Source organism: Poromitra crassiceps (genome assembly GCF_964638095.1).
Source record: "Poromitra crassiceps genome assembly, chromosome: 16".
NCBI lineage: Eukaryota > Metazoa > Chordata > Actinopteri > Beryciformes > Melamphaidae > Poromitra > Poromitra crassiceps.
This window is the reverse complement of record NC_139645.1, coordinates 16,214,838-16,240,040: the sequence shown is the minus strand read 5'-3', so window position 1 is coordinate 16,240,040 and position 25,203 is coordinate 16,214,838. Positions and strand designations below refer to the sequence as shown.

General features: G+C 43.5%; 2 protein-coding genes across 2 annotated transcripts in view; both read left to right on the top strand.

The window, feature by feature from the left end:
• Positions 1 to 25,203, top strand: part of nav2a (neuron navigator 2a) — a gene marked incomplete at its 5' end in the record, with an annotated part of 855,299 nt that overhangs the window by 501,127 nt on the left and 328,969 nt on the right. The gene's annotated exons all lie outside the window — the stretch shown is intronic.
• On the top strand, positions 1,992 to 24,559 carry LOC310791025 (transcription factor E2F8-like; the record flags this gene model as incomplete). The annotated part of the gene is made up of 14 exons (XM_083652741.1): positions 1,992 to 2,113; positions 3,368 to 3,428; positions 3,559 to 3,825; positions 5,198 to 5,351; positions 9,894 to 10,190; positions 10,859 to 11,020; positions 11,244 to 11,381; positions 11,607 to 11,837; positions 15,519 to 15,600; positions 15,713 to 16,238; positions 18,906 to 19,160; positions 19,952 to 20,087; positions 21,391 to 21,689; positions 24,386 to 24,559. Exons 2-14 carry the CDS (start codon positions 3,375 to 3,377, stop codon positions 24,557 to 24,559), a joined length of 2,775 nt encoding a protein of 924 aa, XP_083508867.1. The 5' UTR covers positions 1,992 to 2,113; positions 3,368 to 3,374.

Genomic DNA, 25,203 nt, shown 5'->3' with positions numbered 1-25,203 from the left:
CAATGGACCAGTTTTTTTCCAGGAAGTAGAAAGTGGAACTCTTGAGTAAAAAAAGCAGCACTGTCGAATTGCAGCAAAATAGACAGTGTTGTACTTTGAAAGGGTTTTTCATCCCTTGAAATGAATCAAATTGTACATTATCGGCTTTATTTTAGCATGCAAAAGTAGTGCGAGACCCATTCCTGGCTGTTCATTGGCTAATGAGTCTCGCATTTTGGTCCTCCGCTGACGCCACTCTCTTACTAGAGGACACTACTATATACGAAAGTCCACATGGACAATGCAGCATATAAATAACATTGACAGTGGAACATGAGATAACACTTTTGATTTTATATTTTTTACCACTGTGGGGATGGTAAAAACAATTGGTTTTATAGGTGAAATTACACTGTTGACACCGGCCACAAGGATAATTCCCAGAGGGGATCGAGCTGAGGAAATGAGCAGGTGGAATAGGTGGGAGGTCTGCCCTCACCAGCATATTCCGTAGATTGGGGGGCCTTTTATAGACCACCAAAGGCGGTTTAGGAAAACACGCCTTAAGTGCCGGATCACTATCAATGATGTGCCAATGTTTTTTTATGGTTTTCTCAATCTCTCTGGAGACAGGGGAAAATTGTATGGCACAGACCACTCGGTTTTCTTTTGATTTAGGTCTAGTGGACTCCAGGCACTGAGTCTGGGTATGATGGGTATGATCTGGGTATGATGAGTCACTGAGTATGATCAGTGACGTTTCACTTTGGCTCTCTATATAGAGAGCCAAAGTGAAACGTCACTTCCTGCTTCAGCACTGTACCAGAGATTTCCATCCGCCATTTAATTTACCATAGACATTTCGTAAAATGCTTATAAAAGTAGTTTGACTTGTTCGAACCAAACGGTTCAGATATATTTAGAAACAGGAGAGATCGCATAACATTTCACTCAGACCAAAACATAAAAAAATTGCAGATTTAAAGAAAATCTTTTTTCGATGTTGTTTTTTAAATTTTGGTCTGAGTGAAATGTTCTATGGTCTCTCCCGCAGGAAGTAGGCGGTCACTTTGCCTCTCTATACCATGGTGCACATGGACCTAGCATGTACCATCTCACGGGAAATTGAGACAATAGAGAAAAATAAGGAGAATATACAGTCGTACCAGACCAGTTATCATTCAAGCAGTGAGTCATACTTTGAGTGACAAAAAAAAGTCAAACAAGAAAAAAAAATCCTTGATCTTTATTATTACTTTATGAAATAGGCTTCTGAAAACTGTCACACAAACAAGTCACTTTATTTCATCTTAACAATATACAAACTATTCACAGTGAAGCGTTAATATATTTACAATCTATGGCAGTAAAACATATAAATACATAATGTAGCCTATAGTACATGTCACATGACAAACACGAGATTTCCATGATAATAAAAAAAAAAAAAAGTATTTTTATTATAGGAATATTATAGGCACATTAGTAATAGGGCATAGGAGACCAAGGCCTACAAGAAACACTGGGCAAGTGTCTGTCTGTACTCACACTGAGTACAGTGTGTACTCACTCAGTACTGTCCAGATGAGATGTGTGCGCGTGTGTGTGTGTGTGTGTATGTGTGTGTGTGTGTGTGTGTGTGTGCGTGTGTGTTGGTGTACATTGGCACAATCCACCCCTCACACATGTGTCTGTGTGTATGTGCGTGTGTGTGTGTGTGTGTGTGTGCGTGTGTGCATGCATGAGTGCGCGTGCCCGCCCGCCTCTTTGAGGGGGAGGTGCAGGGTCGGCGCGCGCGGGGCACGGGAGCGCGCACTACTGGGCGGGACAAGGAGGAGGTCTTCTTGGTCACACTGGGGTGGAGTAACATCAGTAGGCAGACAAACTTTTCCAAGTTTTGACCTCTACACTAAATGTAAAGCCTGTGAGCCGCGCACATTTTAAGCTCCGTCTTGAACTCAGTGACATTTATACTATTTTACCACACTGACGTTGTTTCATCTGGATATATTAGCGTCAGCAGCGGTTGTTTTTTTGGACTAAGAACATTACACAGAACCATCCGCATTATAAACGCGAGGATGGGAAGGATCGTTTGAGCAAGGCACTTTAACGCTAGATCCTGTTTGACTGGGTAAGTCTGAACTCATCTGCATGTTGTAATGTCTGCTGTTTGCTCTTCTTATCAGCAAAGAGAAACATACAAAGAGTTTAACATTATCCGCTGATCGAAACTCGGCTTTCTGTGTCGTCACCATCTGCCTCCTTTTACTGTAAGCGTTTCGCTCGCTAGTAGGCTATAGCCATTTCATGATAGTTCACCTTCGCTGCCGTTTCTTTACTAACAACAAAGGTCCTTAACATTAACGTTCACTTCAATAGTTGCTATCGCTCGATGATCAGATTGGTTAGATTTGGTTTAGTGGCTCTAAAACCCACATCAAACCACGCGCGCTCGCATCTCGTGACGTGGGAATGTACAGGAAGTCAATCGGTAAAGTCTGTAAACGCCGCATTATTAACGCGTTATAACGTTGTAGTTGTGGTGATTTATAGAAGTGTTTGACGCAAATGTATCGCAGTAGAACGCACTGTGTGCCGTCCTGTGCTGTTCCGTCGGGATATTCCGCGCCAGGATTTCAAAAAATGTTTACCTGCGCGCGTCTTCTTTCCACACTTCCTCTGAGGGCTCCCGTGCTGCGCTCCTATTGGCTGCAGCTTATCAAATGGGCGGGTCGTGGGTCCGTTTAGGCCGGATGATTCGACAGAACGCACGTCAGTTACCGCCAAGATCTAGCTGCTGTTTGATCAGTCTTGATTTGATTACTTTTAACAACCTACCGGTACATCAACCAGTGAGAGAGCAAAAACGATATCGAGCAGAGTTTTAACTGTAACTGCTATCAAGAGATTATCAAAATGCTGTCACCTGCTGTCAAACATAATGCGTCCAAGAAAAGGTAAGACTATCCTTCCGAAGATAGTTGTAATAACGTTGTTATGATTGTGTCACGGCGAAGAATTCAAAGCCAAGTAACTTGACATTCATCAAAAAAGGTAAACATTAACTGGCATTGAGACATGAGTTTATGAAGTGGTGAAATCGGGCAAAATCACAGTAACCACCTTGTTAAAATGGCGCAAAAGATTAACAAACATGGATCAGAAAAAGGTATGATATTATCACGGTCAAGCTAGGATACTATCATGGTGGTATACATTGCTTATACTGGTCAATTCTAGCGTTACTGCTTGCATTGCCACATAATGTCAGTGTATTGTCGGTTTTTAAGGCTTTTACAATTGTTTCATAGCATTCTTGAGTTGCTCCAATCAGTGTATCTAATTCCAAGATAGCTAATCAAATCTATTACATTCTTCTGCTAAGGTGGAAAATGTCAAGTACAACGACTGAGTCTCAAAACCTGACCCAGACATCTCATTCTAAGGTTAGTACGTAGAAACCTTTGTAACTGTTTCTCAGTCTTTAACAGAAAGCTTGCCCTATCTCAAACTGGAATGGATAGAGCTTGTATCTTCATCATCATCATCTGTTGCTTTCTCCATTTTGCTGAACAGGATGAGGCCTTTATAGCGCCACAAGTCCCAGGAAAAAGTCCAAGGAAAGGACTTGGCCACGCTACAGGCTCAGGAGAGAACCAGCCCAGCATGGGCCCTCTCACTACGCCTACAAAAGGAAGGGAAGCGGGTGCGGCTTCTGGAGACCCGTGGACTCCAACCTCCAACCTCAAAATGCTGATCAGTGCGGCTAGTCCCGACATCAGGAACCGAGAGAAGGAGCTGTGCATGGACAACGATGGAGGGGAAGCCCTTGAGTCTTCACAGGTAAGTGAAAGATAAACAAATAACACGTTACAATGGTTTTATTCACGTGTAGAATTTTAAACTAATTACTATCTAAAAAAAAAAATCTAAATTGATTCATTCCATGCAAATTCAGAAAACGGAATTTGCATTCAATTGTCTAGTGAAACAAATCTCATCATTGCTTTCGATCAAAGTCGTTTACACAAACACAAGATCTTTTGTCCTTTTCAAGTCGCCATGAGAACCCAAGTCAAGTCTCACGTCTGCTCTTCGTGCATCACGTCAGGTCTCAAGCAACCGAGACTCGAGTTCCACACTTCTGATTGAAGTACACAATAGAGAGCCAAAGTGAACGAACGTCACTTCCTGCCTTTCTCTGTACCAGCGTATGAAAAAAGATGAACGGTGGCGAACAGAGACAGACGTTACTTGTTTTGATCCCGTTTGAATTGTGCCACGGGGTACACATTAGGGCTGCTCGATTATGGCAAAAATCATAATCACGATTATTTTGACTGATATTGAGATCACGATTATTTAACGTGATTACTCATTGACTTCGGCAACATCATGCATTTGCAAAATGTGTTTTTATTACTGGATGTCTTTGAACTTTAAATATTATTTAAGGGAAAAACAAGGAATTAAATAAAAATAAAAGTATTATTATTTCTAGAAAAATAAATAGGCTAACTAAAATATTGATATATAAAAAAGAATAATAATTGTTTTATCTCGATTATCTTGTTTTCATAATTGTGGGAATCCAAAATTGTAATTGAGATTAAAATCCAATTAATTGAGCAGCCCTAGTACACATGTTCAATTTGGTCAATTAAAAAGATAACTATGCATGTCAAGAAAGTCCCAGTTTGTCCTGAAACTGAAACGTAAGGTTTAGTTTTGTGTCAATCGACTACATCTCTCGTGTCGCACAATATACTTCAGACCATCAACAACATGGACTGGCGGGAGAGACGTCACTTATGCGACTGGTTGTGCGTAGTCTTTCTGATTTATAACTTATAGTGCCACAGTTTTACTACAAACTACAAAGTTATCTTTTACATTGAAAACATGATACGTGTACCCCCCGTGGCACAATCCAAACAGGATCAAAAAAGTAACGTCTCTCTCCGTTTACCACCATTAATATTTTTCCAGACGCTGGTACACAGAGAAAGGCAGGAAGTGACGTTCACTTTGGCTCTCTATATTTCTGTGTAGGTACTTTATCCTTCCAGTTAATGCACTGGAATAAAGCCATTGTAAAGTAATATGTTTCCAAAACAAATCACTCCAACATATTGGACATAGTCACTGGTCTGGTGAGTGGTGATGTTCAGAAGAATGCGTTCCTTACCTGATGTTTCCTCTGATCGACCTGCAGGAAACTGAACAGGGCGAGGAGGCAGAGAAGCTGATCAGCAGGAAGGAGAAGAGCCTGGGTTTGCTCTGTCACAAGTTCCTCTCTCGCTACCCAGATTTCCCTGACCCCGCCCTCAACAACCAAATCTGCCTGGACGACGTGGCCACCCAACTCAGTACGGCTGCTCTATTCTCATATATTAGCTTAGCTACTCTGTTATTATTCTGATTTTTCCCCATTTTCTCCCCCATTGTACTTGGACAAATTTCCCCCCCTGATGCCCCGGTCGCTGCTCCACCCTCTGCCGATCTGGGGAGAGCCGTAGACTAGCACGATGCTTCCTCCGACACATGCGCAGTTGCCAGTCGCTTCTTTTCACTTGATGGGGAGCTTCACCGGCAGGACGCAGCACGTGGGAGGATCACGCTATTCCCACCAGTTCCCTTCCACCGTGACCAGGACACATACCCCCAATCCGGCTTCCCACCCGCAGACACAGCCAATAGAGAGCCGCAGGAACGAGTCCGAAAAACAACGATGCTAACACTTCCTGGTTCTTCACTGTTTTCGCCTATGGGATTTTTGAATGGGTTTTTGGCGCGATGCTTCAAATACGTTCTCTGGGCAACGCAAGCTTAATCAAACGCGAACCAGAGTTCAGCGGGATAATCTTCACACATGAGGACCACTTTCATGAGTTTTTAAGCTTTTACGTGCCGTTAAAAGGGCGGCTACCTAGCAAACGGCTAAATGAGACTACACTATTGAGTCGACGGGGATATTATACGTCATCACTTCAAAGGACGAACACGGAAATTCTCTTTCCCTCACCTGGTTCAGCCCGGGGGTAATCAGTGCACAGCAGCGCACACACCAACAACACTCCAGGTTGAGTGGTGACGTGACGGGGAAGCCTATGCGACACTGTGTGTAGTTCTGGATTAGCTTAGCTCGAGCTTTTTACTTCTGGGGCTCGCATTTACGCTTCAAAACTCATGAAAGTGGTCCTCATGTGTGAAGATTATCCGGCCGAACACTGGTTCGCGTTTGATTAAGCTTGCGTTGCCCAGAGACCTTATTTGAAGCATCGCTGCAAAAACCCATTCAAAAATCCCACAGGCAGAAACAGTGAAGAACCAGGAAGTCCGGGACTTCCGCGTTCCGACTACAAAAATACGTCATCCCTGCGGCTCTCTATGGAAGCCCGACCAAGCCGGAGGTAACACGGGGGGTGCGAACCTGCAACCCTCGTGTTGGTAGGCAGGGAATCTACTGCTACACTACCCGGACGCCCTAGCTTAGCTACTCTATAAGAGCCGGTTGACCTGTGGGCCCAGAGCAGGACTTGGCTTCAGAGTGTCATATAGCCAGGTGCTCATTGGAAGTTGGTTTGTTCAAACTGTGAAGAGCAATGAAGAAAAACAAGTGATCCAAGGCAATAACAATAACAGTAAAGTGATATCCAATGCAATATACTGACACAAGTCATAAATAGACACTAAAGCAATAAGCACCTACCAGTATTCAACCAGCACAATTAATGGTTAAAAACAGGAAGAGCCACGCACACAAAATTAAGGTAAATAGAAAAATGTAGAGAAGGATACATTAAAGTCGAACTGAACCTGTTCTTCACGTGCATAATGAGTCCGTTTCAGACTGAAAACATAGTTTGTCTAAGATGACAGGTTGAGAGGCGGGTCATAGTATCATGTCGATGATTTTATTTGACAATTCTGCGGACTGGATTGGGCTTTGGCCAATCCTGGCGTGTTCCGCCTCCAAATCGAGTGGGATTCAGTGTGTTGTGGCGCTCCCCTCGGGAAGAGCCTGCTGACGCGAGGTTAGTGGCTGAGTGGAGCTCAGCGACCCGCAGGCAGCCAGCTGCCTGCGGGTCGCTGAGCGGAGAGTGCAGCACGTCGGCCTGGAATCTCCGAAGTGCGACCCCTGACAACCAAGCTCTCGGATGCGCGCTCCATTATCGCTGCTGTAACGATGCGATATCCCTGGAATGCGCGTTTTAACGAGCCAGTTACATTTCTTTGCATTCTTAAAGATTATACTTTTTGTTTTTTGTTCATGTTTCTAACAATTGGCCAAGTTAGTAGTTAGTTTATGGGATAGGAATTCTGCCAGATGACAGGCACTCATTTGGAAGAGAAAATTATCCTGAAATGAAGATTTGGTTGACAGCTGCATGTCATGATATGATTGGTTGAAATGGGGTAGAAATTTGATAGTACTAGGTGACGTCAGAAAACTGTACATTACTGTTATCAATGAAATCTTGAAAAATGAACTTTTGATGTGAAAAGCTAAAGAAATTAGATTGTTGTGATTTTGTTTGCATACATTATTAAATAGGTGCACTGCATACCCAGGTATTTGAACTAAAAGAAAAGAAAAGTCATTTTTGGGTTCAGCTCAACATTAAATACAGTGGTTAATTCATGCCATTACAAATTTAAAAAACGGCATTGATGCTGGTGGCAGGATGGGTGCAGTCTTACACAGCCCCTTCTGGAAAGTTTGGAGATGTGTTGAAAAATAGTTTCGTAATTTCCAGTTAAGTTTGGAGATAGCACAAGCACATACAGTAATTTTAGAGAAGTAATAATCCTGCAGACTGGCATTTTTTTTCCTTTTCAAAAGAGTCACTTTTATTTAACCCATTAAGACCTAAGGTGCCCTCTGAGTGGTTCTCAACCTTTTTGAGCCGCGACCCCCAAAAAACTGGGGGTTCACAACCCGCCTCCCGCCACTACCCAACCCAACAACAGCATTCACACTAATTTCACTCACTCACTGAAATCTTTGTGATAGTTTATAGAGCTTTATAATACATTCAATCATTGGTATGGGAGATTTAATCATCAATGGAGGGGGGGAAATCTTTTTGACAATCATCCTGCGACCCCCCAAAATAATCTTGCGAGCCCCTGGGGGGTCCCGACTAGCCTGGGTAAACCCAGCCTCCACGTGACCTGCGGGGTCCCGACTAGGGGTGGGGGGGGGAAATCGATACCATAGTATCGCAATATTTTGCCTGACGATTAGGGCTGTGCCGATTCACTTATCTCCCGATTCGATACTATCACGATACTTTGGTGCCGATTCGATATATATTGCGATTCACGATTATTGCGATTCTACGATTATTGCGATTCGATATTACGATTTATTGCGATTTTGTTTATTTTTTTCTTTTCTTTTTTCAGTTTGTTTGCTTTTTTACACTAGATTAGAACATGGGAAAAGTTGAATCATACACTAGAGACTGTATATTATATATCATGAGTAGGGCTGGGCGATATAGTTAAAAACAGGGGCGGACTGGGATCATAATTCAGGCCGGGCATTAGATACCAAGCAGGCCAGGCCGATATGGGCCAACGCGCGTGAAATTTGGGCCGTTTGAAGCCAGATTTGGGCCGTTTGAAGTCCAATTTTACAATGAGATGCACCCACTTTAACCCTGAAGTGTAATTATTACTTCAGACTAACTAATAAAGTAATAAAACCACTAGTAAACCAGTAGGCGGCGCCTAGCCTGCTGTTCAGTGAGTGGCCTGACTGCAAGCACCAAAAAAAAAAAAAAAAAAAAAAAAATTTTTTTTTTTTTTTTTTTTTTTTTTTTAATTTGCGATTATCGATTCTGGAATAAAAGATCGATCCAAAAAATCGTGACATTAAAAATCGCGATACTTAGGTGAATCGATTTTTTCTCCCACCCCTACTGACGATATTGTATCGATATTTGGACGCCAAGTATCGATATTAAAAAATATATAAATATATATATTTTTTTGCAGGCCAGGCCACCGGGCACCTGCCCAATGTTGCAGTCCGCGCCTGCAGTGGCGTATTGGTCCAGAGAAGCTTAATAATGTAGCCTACATTTTGGGCAAAAACAAAACAAAACAAAAAAACACTGCATGTTTTACTTCCGGTGAGGTCAAGGAAAAGGTAGGAAAAGGAGTTAGACAATATATCGAAATATCGAATATATCGCAATATTCAATATATCGCAATATCGGCGATATCGCAATAGTATCGTACCGTGACTCAAGTATCGTTTTAGTATCGTATCGTGGGCATCTGGTGATTCCCACCCCTAGTCCCGACTAGCCTGGGGGGTCCTGACTAGCCTGGGTAAACCCAGCCTCCACGTGACCTCTATGTACTATCAGTCATGAAGAAAACGCACGCTACAGGCATAGCCTGTGATGTCACGTTGAAGGCTGGGCTTACCCAGGCTAGGAACCACTGCTCTAGAAAATGTGAAATTACCGGGGGGGGCCGGCCAGCTGCTTCTCGCATCATATGGGTTATACAAATAAAAAATAAAAAAATCACCTAGAATACAATTGTACTCCAAGGATTTTGTTGACCATCTGAAAACATGAGTTCTGCCTGTGTTGTCCCTACTTGGTGCTTGTCTACAAACTGTATGATAGTGCTGTCACCATTAGGTGACAGGGCCACATACGGTATATTTTGAGAGACAAGGCGAGGGCCACTTAAGATTGTTCAAAGGGCTGCATCTGGCCCATTTCAAAAGTTCTAAGAAATGTACGACAAGAAAAGAAAATGTGATAATATCACAGCTTTGCAATATTCTGTCACAATTGCAATATTTGAATCGGTATTATTATATTTCTGCCCTTATTATTCATTTATGATTAACACACGTATGTTACCCCCCCCATATGCACAGATGTGGAGCGTCGGCGCATCTACGACATCATGAACGTGCTGGAGAGCCTGCACATGGTGAGCCGCTCGGCTAAGAACCGCTACATCTGGCACGGCCGCGCCCACCTCGGCCAGACGCTGGCCATCCTCAGGCAGGTGGGCGAGGAGCAGCGCTACGGACAGCAGATGGCGCTGATCCGCCAGCGCTGCCTGGACTTCGACGGGGAGGAGAGGGAGAACGAGTGGCCGGCGGAGAGCGCGGAGCCCGGACAGAAGGAGATGTTCTTTGTGGAGTTGCCAGGAGTCGAGTTTAAAGCCGGTGAGAGAACCCCCGGAGAGCATCGTCAGGACTCGAGTCACACAGTTTGATTTGCCTGAGACTGGGCTTGATGCAGGAAGAGAGAGACCTGAGGACTTGCCTTTGACTGGCACCCGATGACTTGAAAAGGTTCAAGTGTTGACTTGAGATCTTGTGTTTGTGTAAATGACCTGGACTGAAAGTGATGAGATTTGTTCCAACAGACGACTGAATTTGAATTGGTTTTCTGAATTTGCATGGAAGGATTATTGAAGTTGAAACTCACGATGCTCTTACATTTTTATCCTATTGCATTGAAGAGTCCTAGATAAAGATGTTTGATTTTGATTTTGATTAAGATATTAAACTGGATTCTAGATTTGTTCTGACTTGACTTTCTGTTCTATATTTAGAGGAATGACACAGCCTTTGATCTGTTCTATAATTAGATTCATGACATGGACGTGACACTGACTTGGGACTTAAATTGAGACTTCTGCCTCAAGACATGAGACTGACTTGGGCTTCAGCAAAGTTGAATCTAAAAACTCTAAAAATTGATCTAAAAAATATATCTAAAAAAAATCTAAATTTGTCCATTTTGTTTGAGCTGGCTGCATTCCGTGAACCACGTGGCAACATGAACCAAGTTCTCCAGGTTTTGATCTGAGAACTTTTGTTTCCTGCAGCTTCTGTAAACAGCCGGAAAGACAAATCTCTGCGGGTGATGAGCCAGAAGTTTGTCATGCTGTTCCTGGTCTCCAGCCCTCGCGTGGTCAGTCTGGACGTGGCTGCCAAGATCCTGATCGGAGAAGACCAGGCCGCAGATCAAGACAAAAACAAGTTTAAGAGTGAGTACTGTGTACACCCGTACTACATCGTACCGTAGTGTTGTCACGAAGGTGTAACGCGGTGTTCTCCTGTCTGCAGCTAAAGCTTCTAGTCTGGCTGTGTTCAGTGCTGCTGAAAGTGTAACATGGTGTTCTGTTCTCCTGTCTGCAGCTAAAGCTTCTAGTCTGGCTGTGTTCAGTGCTGCTGAAAGTGTAACACAGTGTTCTGTTCTCCTGTCTGCAGCTAAAGTGCGGCGGCTGTATGACATTGCGAACGTGCTGCGGAGCCTGAAGCTGATCGAGAAGGTCCACGTGACAGAAACGAGGGGGAGGAAGCCCGCCTTCGAATGGGTCGGCCCCACAGAATTCCCCAAAGTGAAAGGTATGCTCTGACTTCCACTACTGCAAATGACTTCAATACATTTTACCAATGTGTTGCAAGATCCAGAGAGGGTCCAAATGTTTAGAATGCACGTTGTGCCTTTAACTGTCTTTCATTTAGATTTCGGGGGGTACATTTATTTCATGACTTCCCATTTGCATACGGATTGGTTTGTCAAAGTGATTTTTGCCTCGTTCCCAGGCTAAATGCTAACCTCTGTTTCAGGCTCGGACAGCGGCCCCTCCGTAGCGGAGGACTGTGCAGCGATGAGACGCAGGGTGCTGCTGGAGTCCCGCGCCTCCGTAGACAACTGTGCCAAAAACCTCTTTTCGTCGCCCGGCGGTGCCAAGCGCGGCTTCACCCGCCACCCCTCCCTCATCAAGCTGGCCAAGAGCATCCAGGACGACCGCCGCAAGATCAACTCCGCCCCCAGCAGCCCCGCCAAGCATGGCCTCGGTGAGTACAGACTAGACTATGTAACGGTATGAAAATTTCACATCACGATTATCGTGGCCAAAATTATCACGGTGATCGTATTATCACGGTGTTCGTAAAAAAAATGGCTGACAATGTTCAAAAAGTACTGAGAGACTCGCTGAAATCATTTTACACCGTTTTACATTGAAAACTCAGACCCCAAAAAGGATTGATACACTCACTGAAATCATTTCTCCAAGGCTGCGCGTTTGCATCTGGGAGACTGTTGCCAACTTTGGTTGATGATGGACAGTATTTACCATGTTTTTCAAAGCACTGTAATCACGGTACCACGGTTTTAATGATAATGAAAATTTGAAACGGTACGGTTATCATGAGGAATTTTATCACGGTTGTCATTAAAACCGGTTATCGTTACATCCCTAGTACAGACTGTCTCAGTGGCTCCAGATGAGGAGGAGGAGGGTGTGTGTGTGTGTGTGTGTGTGTGTGCGTCTTATCAAGTTCAAATCAAAAAATATAATGTAGGTTAAAGATAATTATTCAAAAAGAGTTCAAACTAAGTGTCAAATCAACTTAGGAGCATGTTATGTGGTTGGACTTGGAAAAGTAAAGAAAATTCTGCGGCATCTCCCTTGCATGTTTGTCGCACGCGTGGTTCATTAAAGCAGTGGTTCTCAAATGGGGGTCCGTGGCACTTTGCCAGGGGGTCCGCGAAAAGTTTTCAGGTATTTTTATTTATTTATTATTACAAAATAAAATGCTACACGTTACTTATTCCTTCTCAAACTACCGTAAATTCCGCACTATAGGCCGCACCGGAGTATAAGCCGCAGCAGCAAAATTGCCTGTTTGTTACATATATAAGCCGCACCGGACTATAAGCCGCAGGTGTTTTAATGTTTTTTTTTTTTTTTTTTTTTTTTTTTTTTTTTTATTGTGTTTTAATGTTTAATTACCATTACACATTAATCATGTAAGGGTTCATGCACAGAGGGGATTGTCGGGAAAGAGATGGCTGTTTGAGGAAGCTCCCATTTATTAACATTTCAACAAAACAACATAACACAACACCACCTGTGTTTTTTTTTACAGTGCACACAGTGTCCGCGGTGTGGTGAAAAGAGGGCAAGAGAGGAAATTAAAACAGAAGTGGATTTATAGTTAGAAAGAGTGCTAAAAAAGAGAGTTTTTTTTTTTTTTTTTTGAAAAAATCCATAGATAAGCCGCACCGTTATATAAGCCGCAGGGCCAAAAAACGGGGAAAAAGCCGCGGCTTATAGTCCGAAATTTACGGTACTTCCTACTAGGGGTGTCAAAAATAATCGATTATAAGATGCATCGCGATGCGGACCTGCACGATTCTGCATCGATTCACAAATGTCAAAAATCGATTATTAAAAAAAAAAATATATACCGTAAATTCCGGACTATAAGACGCACCGGTCTATAAGCCGCACCTTCAAAGGTGACTATTTTTTTCTTCTATAAGCCGCACCGGTCTATAAGCCGCGGGTGTTTTGATGTTTAATTACCATATTTAAGGCTTCGTGCACAGAGGGGATTGTCGGGAAAGAGAGGCTGTTTGGGGAAGCTCCCATTTATTAACATTTCAACAAAACAAAAGTCAGGTCACTAATCCCCAGACAAAATCACACATTGTGGTATTTTTTGTTTTTTTTACAGTGCACACAGTGTCCGCGGTGTGGTGAAAAGAGGGCAAGAGAGGAAATTAAAACAGAAGTGGATTTATAGTTAGAAAGAGTGCTAAAGAAGAGAGAATTCCGTTTTTTATTTTTTTATTTTAGTTACTCACAGTACTATTGACCAGTCCAACTCAAAAGATATTCGGCAGTTTCACTTTGAGCTCTTGTTCCGCCGCTGGGCACACAGTGTCCGCGGTGTGGTGAAAAGAGGGCAAGAGAGGAAATTAAAACAGAAGTGGATTTATAGTTAGAAAGAGTGCTAAAGATAGTCCGGTCTGGTTATGACGAGTCTCGCTGGGTACAGTACGCCAAAGCGATATCCATTGACTCGATGATGCTGTTGTATGTTGCGCGTTTCTGTTGCACCAACGCGGAGAGGTCCTGCCGACGAAAAAGCGCGTACCCTCCCAGGTGAGGGGCTTCTTCCCCGCAGCCTGGAGGATGAGTTGACGGTCGGGCCAGCGGAGTAGGCAGATGAAGATGGCCCTCGGTGGCAGGCCGGGGTCTGGACGTGGCCGAGGCGCCCGGTGTGCCCTGTCCACCTCTGGTGGTTTCTCGCCTTCCTTCAGGTCCAGGATGTAACACAGGATTTTGCCACAAAAGCGTCCATGTCACCAATCTCAGCTCCTCTTTTACATTGATCAGGCGAATGTTATTTCTTTTACTCCTGCTGATTAAGTCATCAACCTGCGTGTGCAGGGTTTCGATTTTGCATTTTATCCATTTTCGGACTCACTGTGTTGTTTTTGTCCTCCAGTGCGCGGATGCGCTTTTCCGCATTATAAACTCTGTTCACGGTTGCCTTAGTTTCTTTAGTGAGTGAGTGGATGGACTTCTGCACGTTTTCAAACTTGTTTTCAAGCTGCTCAAAACCTCTGAGCGATGTCGGACTTAATCGATAGTGTTTCACGGAGTAAAAGTTTAGCCCAAGCGTGTATCTCCAGCCTCCAGCAGGTGAGTCATTTCCTCATTCATGGGGTGATTGCTTCGTCTTTTTCTTTCTGCTTACCTGTGTTGTGTTATGTTATGTTATGTTATGTTGTTAAAAGAGGGCAAGAGAGGAAATTAAAACAGAAGTGGATTTATAGTTAGAAAGAGTGCTAAAAAAGAGAGATTTTTTTTTTTTTTTTGGAAAAAATCCATAGATAAGACGCACCGTTATATAAGCCGCAGGGGGCAAAAAAGGCCAAAAAACGGGAAAAAAGCCGCGGCTTATAGTCCGGAATTTACGGTATATATATATTTTTATATAATCAAATAAAATATAATGGAAGTACATGCAGTTGTTTATTTTAATTATGGATCATAATACAATGCAATTCTAAATGCACTTTTATTTTAAAAGTAGCCACACAGTGAGAAAAAAGAAAGCGAGAAAAAAAATCATGTATTCGGGAAAAAAAGTGATGCATCGATTTAAGATGCATCGAGATGCATCGATAATCGTTATCGAATCGAATCGTAGCCCTCTGAATCGTAATCGAATCGAATCGTGAGGCCAGTGAAGATTCACAGCCCTACTTCCTACATGGTGCTAGTCTATCAAAATAGCTTGGCTGTCATTGATTGTGTTGCATAGTGGTTTTCTGTACTGTTGACAAATTGTGATATTGTAAGTCGCTTTGGACAAAACAAAAGTGTCTGCTAAATGACGTAATGTAAATGTAATGTAATAAAAAATATATATATATATATATATATATTTTTGCAAAATCTTCATAGTATAGTTCAACGAAAATAGTTTATGCTTTAAATCTAAAATGGTTCATGGATTACATTCTAATAACAAACCTATCAAATTAAAAGTCGAGCACGTTACCGTGGAAACAATTAAGCTTAGCCCAAAATCACAAATCAGAATGAGGGGGTCCCCGGTATATTTTATATCTTGTAAGGGGTCCTTGGCTGAAAAACATTTGAGAACCTCTGCATTAAAGGGATACTCTGGATTATTTTCTTTTGATTTACGTTTTCGGTCTCTTCTCCCCTGCAGGTGATTCATTCAACATTGACTTTCCTAGCAAAATGGACCAACTCGCTGCTATCTGTAAGATCCAGCTTGACCAGGAGTCGACGTAAGTTTGGCTTCGTTCAGAGTTCAGAATGAGTTCACTTCCCTTCCCCGTCTCTGTGGGAAGCTGTAGTGTTCGATGAGATGATAATTCTGTTTGGCTGTTTCTATTCCAGGACCAGAGTTAAAGGTCCAAAGGCTGCCGTCAGTGCGCCGGCTGCTGCCGCACCGGAACCGGAACCCAACGCTGCTAAGACGACAGAGGCCCCAGCACTAACTCCGACCCAGGGGCCCAGAGTCGTCACTACGGTCCACCTCACCCCGCTCCCCCACCCGCCCCCAGGGGCCATGCACTACCCCCACCCGCCCCCAGGGGCCATGCACTATCTGCCTGCACAGTGTTCGCCGCTGATCCCCGTGCTGCTGCCTCAGCAGAGAGGGGGCGGACCCTACGCCGTGTACCTGCAACCCTCCTCCCTCAGACCGCACCCCCTCGCCAGGCCGCAGCCAACCAGCCTCGCCGTGCGCTCCATGACCTTCGAGGATAAGGCGGGGCAGAGTCCCAACGGCCAATCGGCTGCTAAAGGCCAGCCGGCCTCCAGAACGTCAGACTTCAGCCCCTTTACCGCCAAACGGCCATGTTCAGATCCAGTGACGGACAGCAGCCCCTCCAAGGCCAAGAGAGCTGACCCCAACTTCAAGGTATATTTATGAAGTGACTGCTACTTCAGCTATGTGATCATTAGTGATGATTAGTTATAACATAGTATTGTTTTTAGTATTGTTTTATAAGGAAATCATTTCTCTGCTTATGTTGCTGTTTGGTCGTGTATTTTTCTTATTCCTGTGGATAACTGGCAAGTTTGGCAACAACAGCATAACATCATGTCTAGATATAGTCTCAACACCCGACCCATGAGAGTTCTTACGCTGATACACTGTATTAATGCAAGCTGCAGATCTCTCTCTGGGTCTGGGACGCTTCTAGCTCCAAACTGCTGTCGGAATCCTGGCCAGCGATTGGCTTTTGAAAATGAACCACTCTCTCATTGGTGCTACGACCTGTCAGTCATTCAATGGTCCCCCCTTCAAAACAGCAGCGAGGGGCTGTCTGTGAAGGGGCACAGACTCATTTATGTAGTACGCGGAGCGGAGCGATTAAACGTCATATTTGAGTCTGAAGAGAGGCTAAGATATAGGTCAACACTAACTGAAGTAAAGGGAGATTGATGGCGAGTGTGGGTTCACCAAAAAATAAATTAATCAGAATCAGAATCACTTTTATTGCCACAGTATGCAAGTTACATAGGAGGAATTTGTCTTGGTGTCTGTATGCAGCGTAGCGGTCACATCAATATACAGAGATAAGATGTAGGAAGATAACTAAAGACAATCACAAAGTTGCAAGTGCAATCAAATCGAGTAAATATATACAATATGTACATGAGTGGTGAAGTGTTCTGTGGATAATAAATATGAATTTACGTTGAATTTACATGAGATTTACAGACTGAGTTAAATATAGCCTAGGTAAACCCAGCCCCCACGTGACCTGCTCTCTCAGTTCCCAGTCACTAGCTAGTGACTGGGAACTGAGAGAGCAGGTCACGTGGGGGATGGGTTTACCTAGGCTAAGTTAAATAGACGTTAAATAGGCAGTGGATTTACATGAATTTACAGTCGGAGTTAAATAAGAGTTTACATTGAATGTACATGAAATTTACAGGCTAAAGGTGCGTTCACACCGAGATATTTATTTTTCTCTCTGTCGCTCAAGTCAACCCTTTGGAATCGCTCTGTCGCTCTGTTTAAATCGCTCATCAACAGGCACACGAAATGATGGACATGTGGGGGATATAACGTTACGCAATGTCATGATATTTGTCCACTACGAGCCACCGTCATTGTTTACAAGCTAAAGCCTATCAGCGTGCTCCTAATGCGAGCTCCATACCGGTAGGACAGACTACACTTCATGTCAGCTGTCAGGCTGTCAATGTGGTTTGTTGCCACACAATAAACCAGCGGTTTGTTCCAAGCCAGTGTGATCCTTCACTCACTCTCACACGGCAGCCAATCAGCGTTGAACAGCGAGCGACTGATGCCAGCGTATTTTCGCTCGAGTTGGGATATTTCATCTCGAGCGACGAGCAAATTTTCTCCCTATCGCTCTGTCTCTGCCGCTCGGACGCCCAGCGATTTTTCTCCCAGGCGAATATACGCTCAATCGCTCGTTTGCATTGACTTTGTATGTAAACTCGACGCCAGCGAAAAACTTTAATAGGTCGGTGTGAACGCACCTTAAGTTAAATAGGCATTAAATGCGCAGGGAATTTACATGAATTTACAGTCCCAGTTAAACAGGCATTAAATTAGATACGAGTTACAGTTTTATGGGGGGTGGGGACGAGTTCAGTTGAGTTTAGGAGGAGGTAGTGAGTGTGTGTGTGTGTGTGGGGGGGGGGTTGTTGGTGAGGTCCTTGGCGGAAGGGGTTTCCGGCCGGGCCTTGTTGGTGAGGCTGATGGCGGTTGGGAAGAAGCTGGTCTTGTGGCGGGTGGTTCTGGTCTTGGCAGACCTCTTAAAGAGTTAATATTACAGAGTGATGTACTAGAATGGAGGGTTTGAGGGATTTCTTTTGAACTTTATGACACTTATGATCTTATTTGCCACTTCAAGATTCTTTCACGTGATGCAAAACGTTTTCACATTGGTGTTGTAGTTTTTGAGAACATTATAGCAGCAGTCATTTGTGTTATTGTAATATTTCAGTGCAACTCAATCCGTAAGAAAACTTCAAACGTGTTTAAATAGCATGTCAATATATTTGGTCTCTCCATTTACTTGTAAACGTTGTGTAAACCTTGCCTAGTCCTCCGCCATTTCTGCAACAAAAACTAGGGATGCACCGATATGAAAATTTTGGCCGATGCCGATAACCGATATTAACATTGCTGTTATGGCCGATAAACCGATATTTACCGATGTCGATATGATCTGTATAAAACCACATTTTTATGATCATCACAATTTGTACATACTGAAAAACACATGTTAACACTGAATTTGAAAAAGTTATGCATTTCTTTATTTGCAAAGCCTTTGGAAAAGCCCATAAATCATAGATTTACTGCATTATTTCATATCAATGTGAAGAATTTGGCTGATAATGATAACCGATATTAACATTGCAACATCTGACCGATACCGATATGACCGATATGTTAAAAAATGACTAACATCGGCCGATACCGATATGATTGCCGATATATCGTGCATCCCTAACAAAAACAGAAGCACTGAAGAAAAGGCGATGCTCTTACTTAGATGTCTGACATAATTTTGTCCTCTCCTCGTCCCTCTGGTTGTAGGACACTTCTCCCAAGCTGTGTGAGATCCTGCAGGCTCGTCTGACGTCGCACCTGTCCAGCCGGCCCGCCCCCCGCGCCCTCCACCTCGACCCCGAGTTCATCAACACGCCCAACACGGCGGCCAATCGGACGCTGGCGCTGAGCGTGGAGTCCTTCCTGGAGAGGGAGGACAAGACGGCGGCCAGCTCCGACAGCGAGGCGGGGCTGACGCCCGTCAGAGCTGTGCCCCTCGCGCCCGGACACTTCCACACGGAGGTACGTCGTACGCACACATTTACAGGCAGAATAGTTAGTAGGGGTGCTCCGATCCGGCTAAGCCACGATCCGATCCGATTCCGATTCCTGGGGTCACGATCCGATTCCAGAATCGATTCTCGATTCCAACGATTCTCGATTCCAACGATTCTCGATTCCAGAATCTAGAATCGATTCTCAATTATGTAGTTTTATATTGCAATAACACACAAAGGTAAATATAAGACAAAAAATGACAAATGTATTAATGCTGAACTTCAAATTCAACTTCTGTATTACAGTCAGGGCCTAAATTCATTTTGCAAACTAGGGGGAATTCCCCCCTTATGTTCTTCAGATAAGATGGATTTATAGGCTGGGGGGGATCTGTAGACTTTGAGAAGGATTTATAGATTTTGGGGGGAATACATTAACCAGAGTTCTTAAGTGCAAGAGGTGGTGGCACCGTGGCAGTACAGTACACAAATGACATGAACATTTGGACACTTATTCAGCCGGTATCTTGCATGTTGCGTTCAGGTGCACTGTAATTTTTTTTTTTTTTTTTTACAATTTTAAGAATCGATTCTTGGGAGTTTGGAATCGATCCAGGAATCGTGGCATTAAGAATCGCGATCCTTTCAGAATCGATTTTTTGGAGCACCCTAGTTAGGAACAGTCGTGGAAACGTCGTTGGAGAAAGTGTTGTAGTCTCACCGCCCCGGTGGCGCAGGTTCTGCACCGTTCTTCTCCTAACTGATTCAACAGCACTACTTGTGTTTGTGACTTGGTGTTTCTCCTCTCCTGTCCAGACTTTGGTGCCAGCAGGATACCTCATCCCCATTTCCCAGCAGTCTCTCCTGGCCTACAGCAGGGATCTCCAAGGAGGTGGAGAAGGCAACAAGACCTCCACCCCCACCTATAGCATCTATCACACACCCACTGCAGGTATCAATGTCCTTTTATATGGCTTTGCTTTGAGTCAGGGTCAACCTAGATTTTGGTCTTTGGCACTGGGCCATATCTTGGGTTGAATCTATGAAGCCAGTGGGGAAATTGCATTCTGTGGAGGGGAGGGGGAGGGTGCATGTTACAGTCCAAAAGGAAATTATTCAACATTGTTCTCTATGAAAAAATGACACGACTTCTCTCTCGGTCTATGTCTTAAATAAACACTTTCCAAATTCGTTTATGGTCTGAAAAAAGTATTTCAAGTCTTTTTCATGCTCTCAGGGTCCCCGTTTTCTAAATTATGGCCCCATTTCGTGTGAAGTAACGAGAAATACATTGGATAAATATGAACAGTAATACTTCCGGCTGGTAGAGGCAGCAATGTGCCGCAAGGCATCTAGTTTGCCGGAAAGCTGCAGAAGAAGAAGCTCGCCAGATAGTTCGCTAGCAGATTGGCATGTAGTAATTTAGCAAACTATCAGAAATGATCTTTATGATGTTTTAATAATGTTAGTAGACACACGGAACACTATAGATCCCCGTTATGAGGTCAGTTTATCAAAAAAAGAGTATTTTCTTCTTCTTTGGCGTGTGTAGGAGTCTCACAGAGACTCGACTCACGTGACACACCCCCGCTATTCGCGGGCTCCAGATTTGAACAGATATCCCAGAATGCTGCAGGAAAATCCATTCATCCAATCAAACATTACAAGACGCAAGAGCGTCAAAGCTTCATTTTGCGGTATCAAAAACCAATGGTAGACATCACGCTCAGTCCGTCCAGATAATATATACAGTCAATGGTCTTTGGTCACATGACTCGCAAGTAGATCATTTATTAAAATTTTGGTCAAATGTCCCAAAACAAATCCAGTTCTCGTCCCTGTAACTTTAGCTCAGCATGATAGACTTTTTCTGCACTCTTTACCCTAACTGACCTTCTCTGGTGTTAATTGACCTTCTCTGGTGTTAATTTAGCTTCTCTGGTGTTAATTTAGCTTCTCTGGTGTTAATTTAGCTTCTCTGGTGTTAATTGACCTTCTCTGGTGTTAATTTAGCTTCTCTGGTGTTAATTTAGCTTCTCTGGTGTTTATACCAGTTAAGAACACTTTAAGAAATGGCTGAATATGAGCATCAGTCCAGAGTTCATTTTGTTCTGCTCGTCTTAGAAGACCGAGAGTCACATTTTCAGGCTTCTCAGGGCGATGATCTGGTGAGTTTGAGTTCTCACCCGGCCAAACAAACCCAACCACAATTTCACCAGCATGTTTTTTGTTTTCTCCTCGTCTGTGTTCCTCAGGCTCCAGACCGCCGCCCGCCCAGGAGATCACCCCCACCGGCCTCCGTCTGCCCCACTCGTCCACCCAGGGCCAGCGGGTCCACAGCCCGAGCCCCGCCATCCTCAACTTCACCCTGCAGAACCTGGGTCTCATCCCGGGGCCCGGCCCGGCGGGGAGCGCCTCGGCTACTCCGGAGCGAGGCCACGCCGCGCCCGGCCAGCAGCAGCACCGAGGCATGGTGTTCGTCAAGCCCATGTCCCCCGTCGCCCTCCAGCAGTCTGTGGCCGGCCAGCCGCTCACCCTCATCAGTGTTCAACAGGTAAATCAAAACACCGGGGATGTCCCGTCTCATAATCGATAGGGGTGTGCCGATTAATCGTTTTTTAGATGCATCGCGATGAGTCACGTGACGATTAAAATCGATTCACAATGTTCGATTATCGATTTGCAAAAAATTGCATTTTTTTTTTTTTTTTTTGCAATTTTTTTTTTGCTTTATTTGCAAAAAATACGGTATTTCACCCGGAAAGCAGTTCCTTAACTGTAAAACGAGACCAAAACCAAAGTACTGGAAACTGGAATCACTGAAGAAAGCATGCAGGGTGGCTGTAACATGTGATGCGTGGACTTGAGTCGCAACTGAAGATAATGGAGGTACATTTGTTTGTTTACTTTAATTAATGGATACTGACAAATATACCTTGCTTAAAAAAAATCCTGTTTGGTGAAAAAGATGCATCGAAAATCGTGATTAATCGTAATAATCGTAATAATCGTTTAATAATCGAATCGTAGCACCCTTAATCGTAATCGAATTGAATTGTGAGGTGCCTAAGGTGGCACACCCCTAATAATCGACATTCAATATATCGCAATACAAAAATGCGACAATATGTGTCATGAGGCATGCGCGTGGCACGCTCATCTCTAGCATGCCTCGCACGCAGGGGCGCTTTAAGGGGGGAGGGGGGGAAGGTGGATGATTCCAAGGGCCCTTGACTGACAGGGGCCCTAAAAAAAAAGTTGAAGACTATCATCATTAATAGAATATTTTATTGACAAGGTACTAATAAAACTAATGGTTTATTTTTATTGTATTTTGGCACACACACAAAACATCCACCCCCCTCCCCCTTCGATTTTCATAAAATGGTTCAATGGAACATGATGCTGTGATATTGTCCAAATCTCCAAGAAGTAGGGATGTCACAATATATCGTCCCACAATATATCGCGATATCAAAACATGACAATATGTATCGTTGAGATGAAATCTCATATCGTGAGAAAAAGAAGCTGAACATGGTGGCACTGATCTGCATCTGATTAGGGGTGGGAATCGCTGAGTAGCTCACGATACGATATCGTCACGATACTTGGCCCTCGATAACGATATATCACGATACTGCGATACTGCGATACTGCGATATATTGGAAGACGATACATCACGATACCTGTGTAACAAGTGAAAAAAATACCTCTGAAGGCAAAAAATCATGTATTATGCATTTATTAGCAGAATTGACATGAACTCTCTGAGTTCACTCACTCACTCATACCATTTTCGATACCACGGAGGAAAAGTTACACATTAAGTCTTTTTATTATTACTATTAAAACAAGAAAACCTATATAACCTACCTACCTACCTATATAATTTCTAAAAGTAGATATTAATGATCAAACATTTCCATTCATGTAGCCTACAGTAGTTATGTTTTTGTTTCAACTACAAACATAAATAAAGTCAACTTGAAACTATGTTTCAACTACCACACACAGCATAATATTTTAGCCTGTTTATTAAAAAAAAAAAAAAAAAAAAAATTAATAAACATATCGATACTTGGCGCCAGTGTATCGATAACGTATCGCGGGTGGAAATATCGCGATAACGTGGGTATCGATATTTTGTCCCACCCCTACATCTGATTGCATGCTCGCTCTCCTTTTCACTGCTTTGTTTGAACAGACGAGGGACGTTACAGACACGGAGGATGAAAATGGTGAAATTACTCAAATTAGCGTGGAGGATGCCCCCTCAACTTACAAATCGATCGCAAAAAAATATTGTTAAAATATCGTATCGTTATCGTGAACCCAATATCGTGTATCATATCGTATCGTGAACTGAGTGTATCGTGACACCCCTACCAAGAAGCCTTTTATTTTTATTTTTTTCCTCTGATGGCTATACTATACTAGGCCTACATAATCATTTCCTACTCAGTGGACTTACAGGGTCTGAGAGTTTATAGTGACACTCTTGTCTTGTCCTAACCATAGAACTGTCCTAGTGAATGTTATTCAACTTTCGTATAGCCTACTGGAAATTAAGCTGTTGGTCCATATAGTGAAATAGGCTGTTACACATTTCGCTCCTCTTCTAGCCAATATTTAATCAATGCAGGGATTTTTTTCTCAAGCCATACTAAATCAGTTGTCCCTGGCCTACAACAGTCTATAATAACAGACTCCTGTTGGACTCCATATATGTGTATCAATATTCTTTCGAAGTCATTAGTTGACTGATAATATTTCTTTGTTCACTCTGGGGTATTCAGAGCAAAGAGGGAGAGAGAGAGAGAGAGAGAGAGAGAGAGAGAGAGAGAGAGATGATTCAACAGGGCAGAGAGAGCTGGTATAGATGATATGGAGGTGAGTGAGAAAGGGCAAATAATGACATTACAATAGTCTAATCTGAATATTAATTGAAAATGAGATATTCCTCTAAATCGGCTTCAAATGGCCAAAAGTTTCCACCGCCGTGGGCCCGATATGCAGGGATGCAAACTAGTCACCTTTTTGATCCCAAAATAGGGCCACTTAACTGAATGATTTTGAGTGAAAGGATACCGTATCGTATGGTGTCCTTTCATGGGGCCCAAAAACCCTGGCGGCGCCGTGCTCTATTATAATAACGAGATTATTAGGTCCATTTTATTCTGCTGTAATGATCACAAATGAGATGTTTGAGTTGACCTTCACAATGTCTGTCTTGTGTGTGGCTGCAGCCTTTGATGACCACGCCCAAAGGGGCGGGCCACCCCCCGCACAGCTTCTTCCACACCCCCGTCTCCCTGTCGCCCCTGGCTGCCGTGGTCACCACCGGCACCGGACACACGGCGCCGAAAAACCTTTACATCCCCCAGAGGAAGCTGGACGTCAGCAGCACAGAGGAGTCCTGAGTCTGTGATGCAGCGTACAGCAGTGTGTGTGTGTGTGTGTGTGTGTGTGTATGTGGGTGATGTTTGTCTCTTTTTGGTGTTTTCATTAAGAGATGTTTGTGTCTTTTTGGTGTTTACATTCGTTTTTTTTTTCTCCTTGACCTCGGTTGGGTGTGTGGAAGCTAGAGGAACGGACTTGACTTTTCACCGGCGTCTTCCCCATCACAGCGATGCGATGCTGACAGCAGCCGCGGACACACAGAAATAAGGGACCGTTTCAAACCCGGTTCACCACATCCTGATGGACAACACCACCCTATTATATCATCATCTGTAACTGCGTTCCGGAGGACTACCACCAACTGGTGGAGGGTTATTTTTCTGAATAGTTTTGAGTGATTTCTGCCAATGTGGGTGATGTGAATGCCAAAAAATACTGAAATCGTTTTTTTTTTTTTTTTTACTCTTCATGTTGACAAAGCATAGTGAATGTCGCATCTGTGCCATAGAGAGGAGCAACAAAATCACCTCAGCCTAAAAGAAATGGGAAGTTGATGACTGAAAGAAAGGTTGAATTGGAAACGTATTGTTGATTGATGACTTTTGTCTGTAAAGTACAAATCTAGTATGAAGCTTACAGCTTTTGCACATATGTACATGTTAAC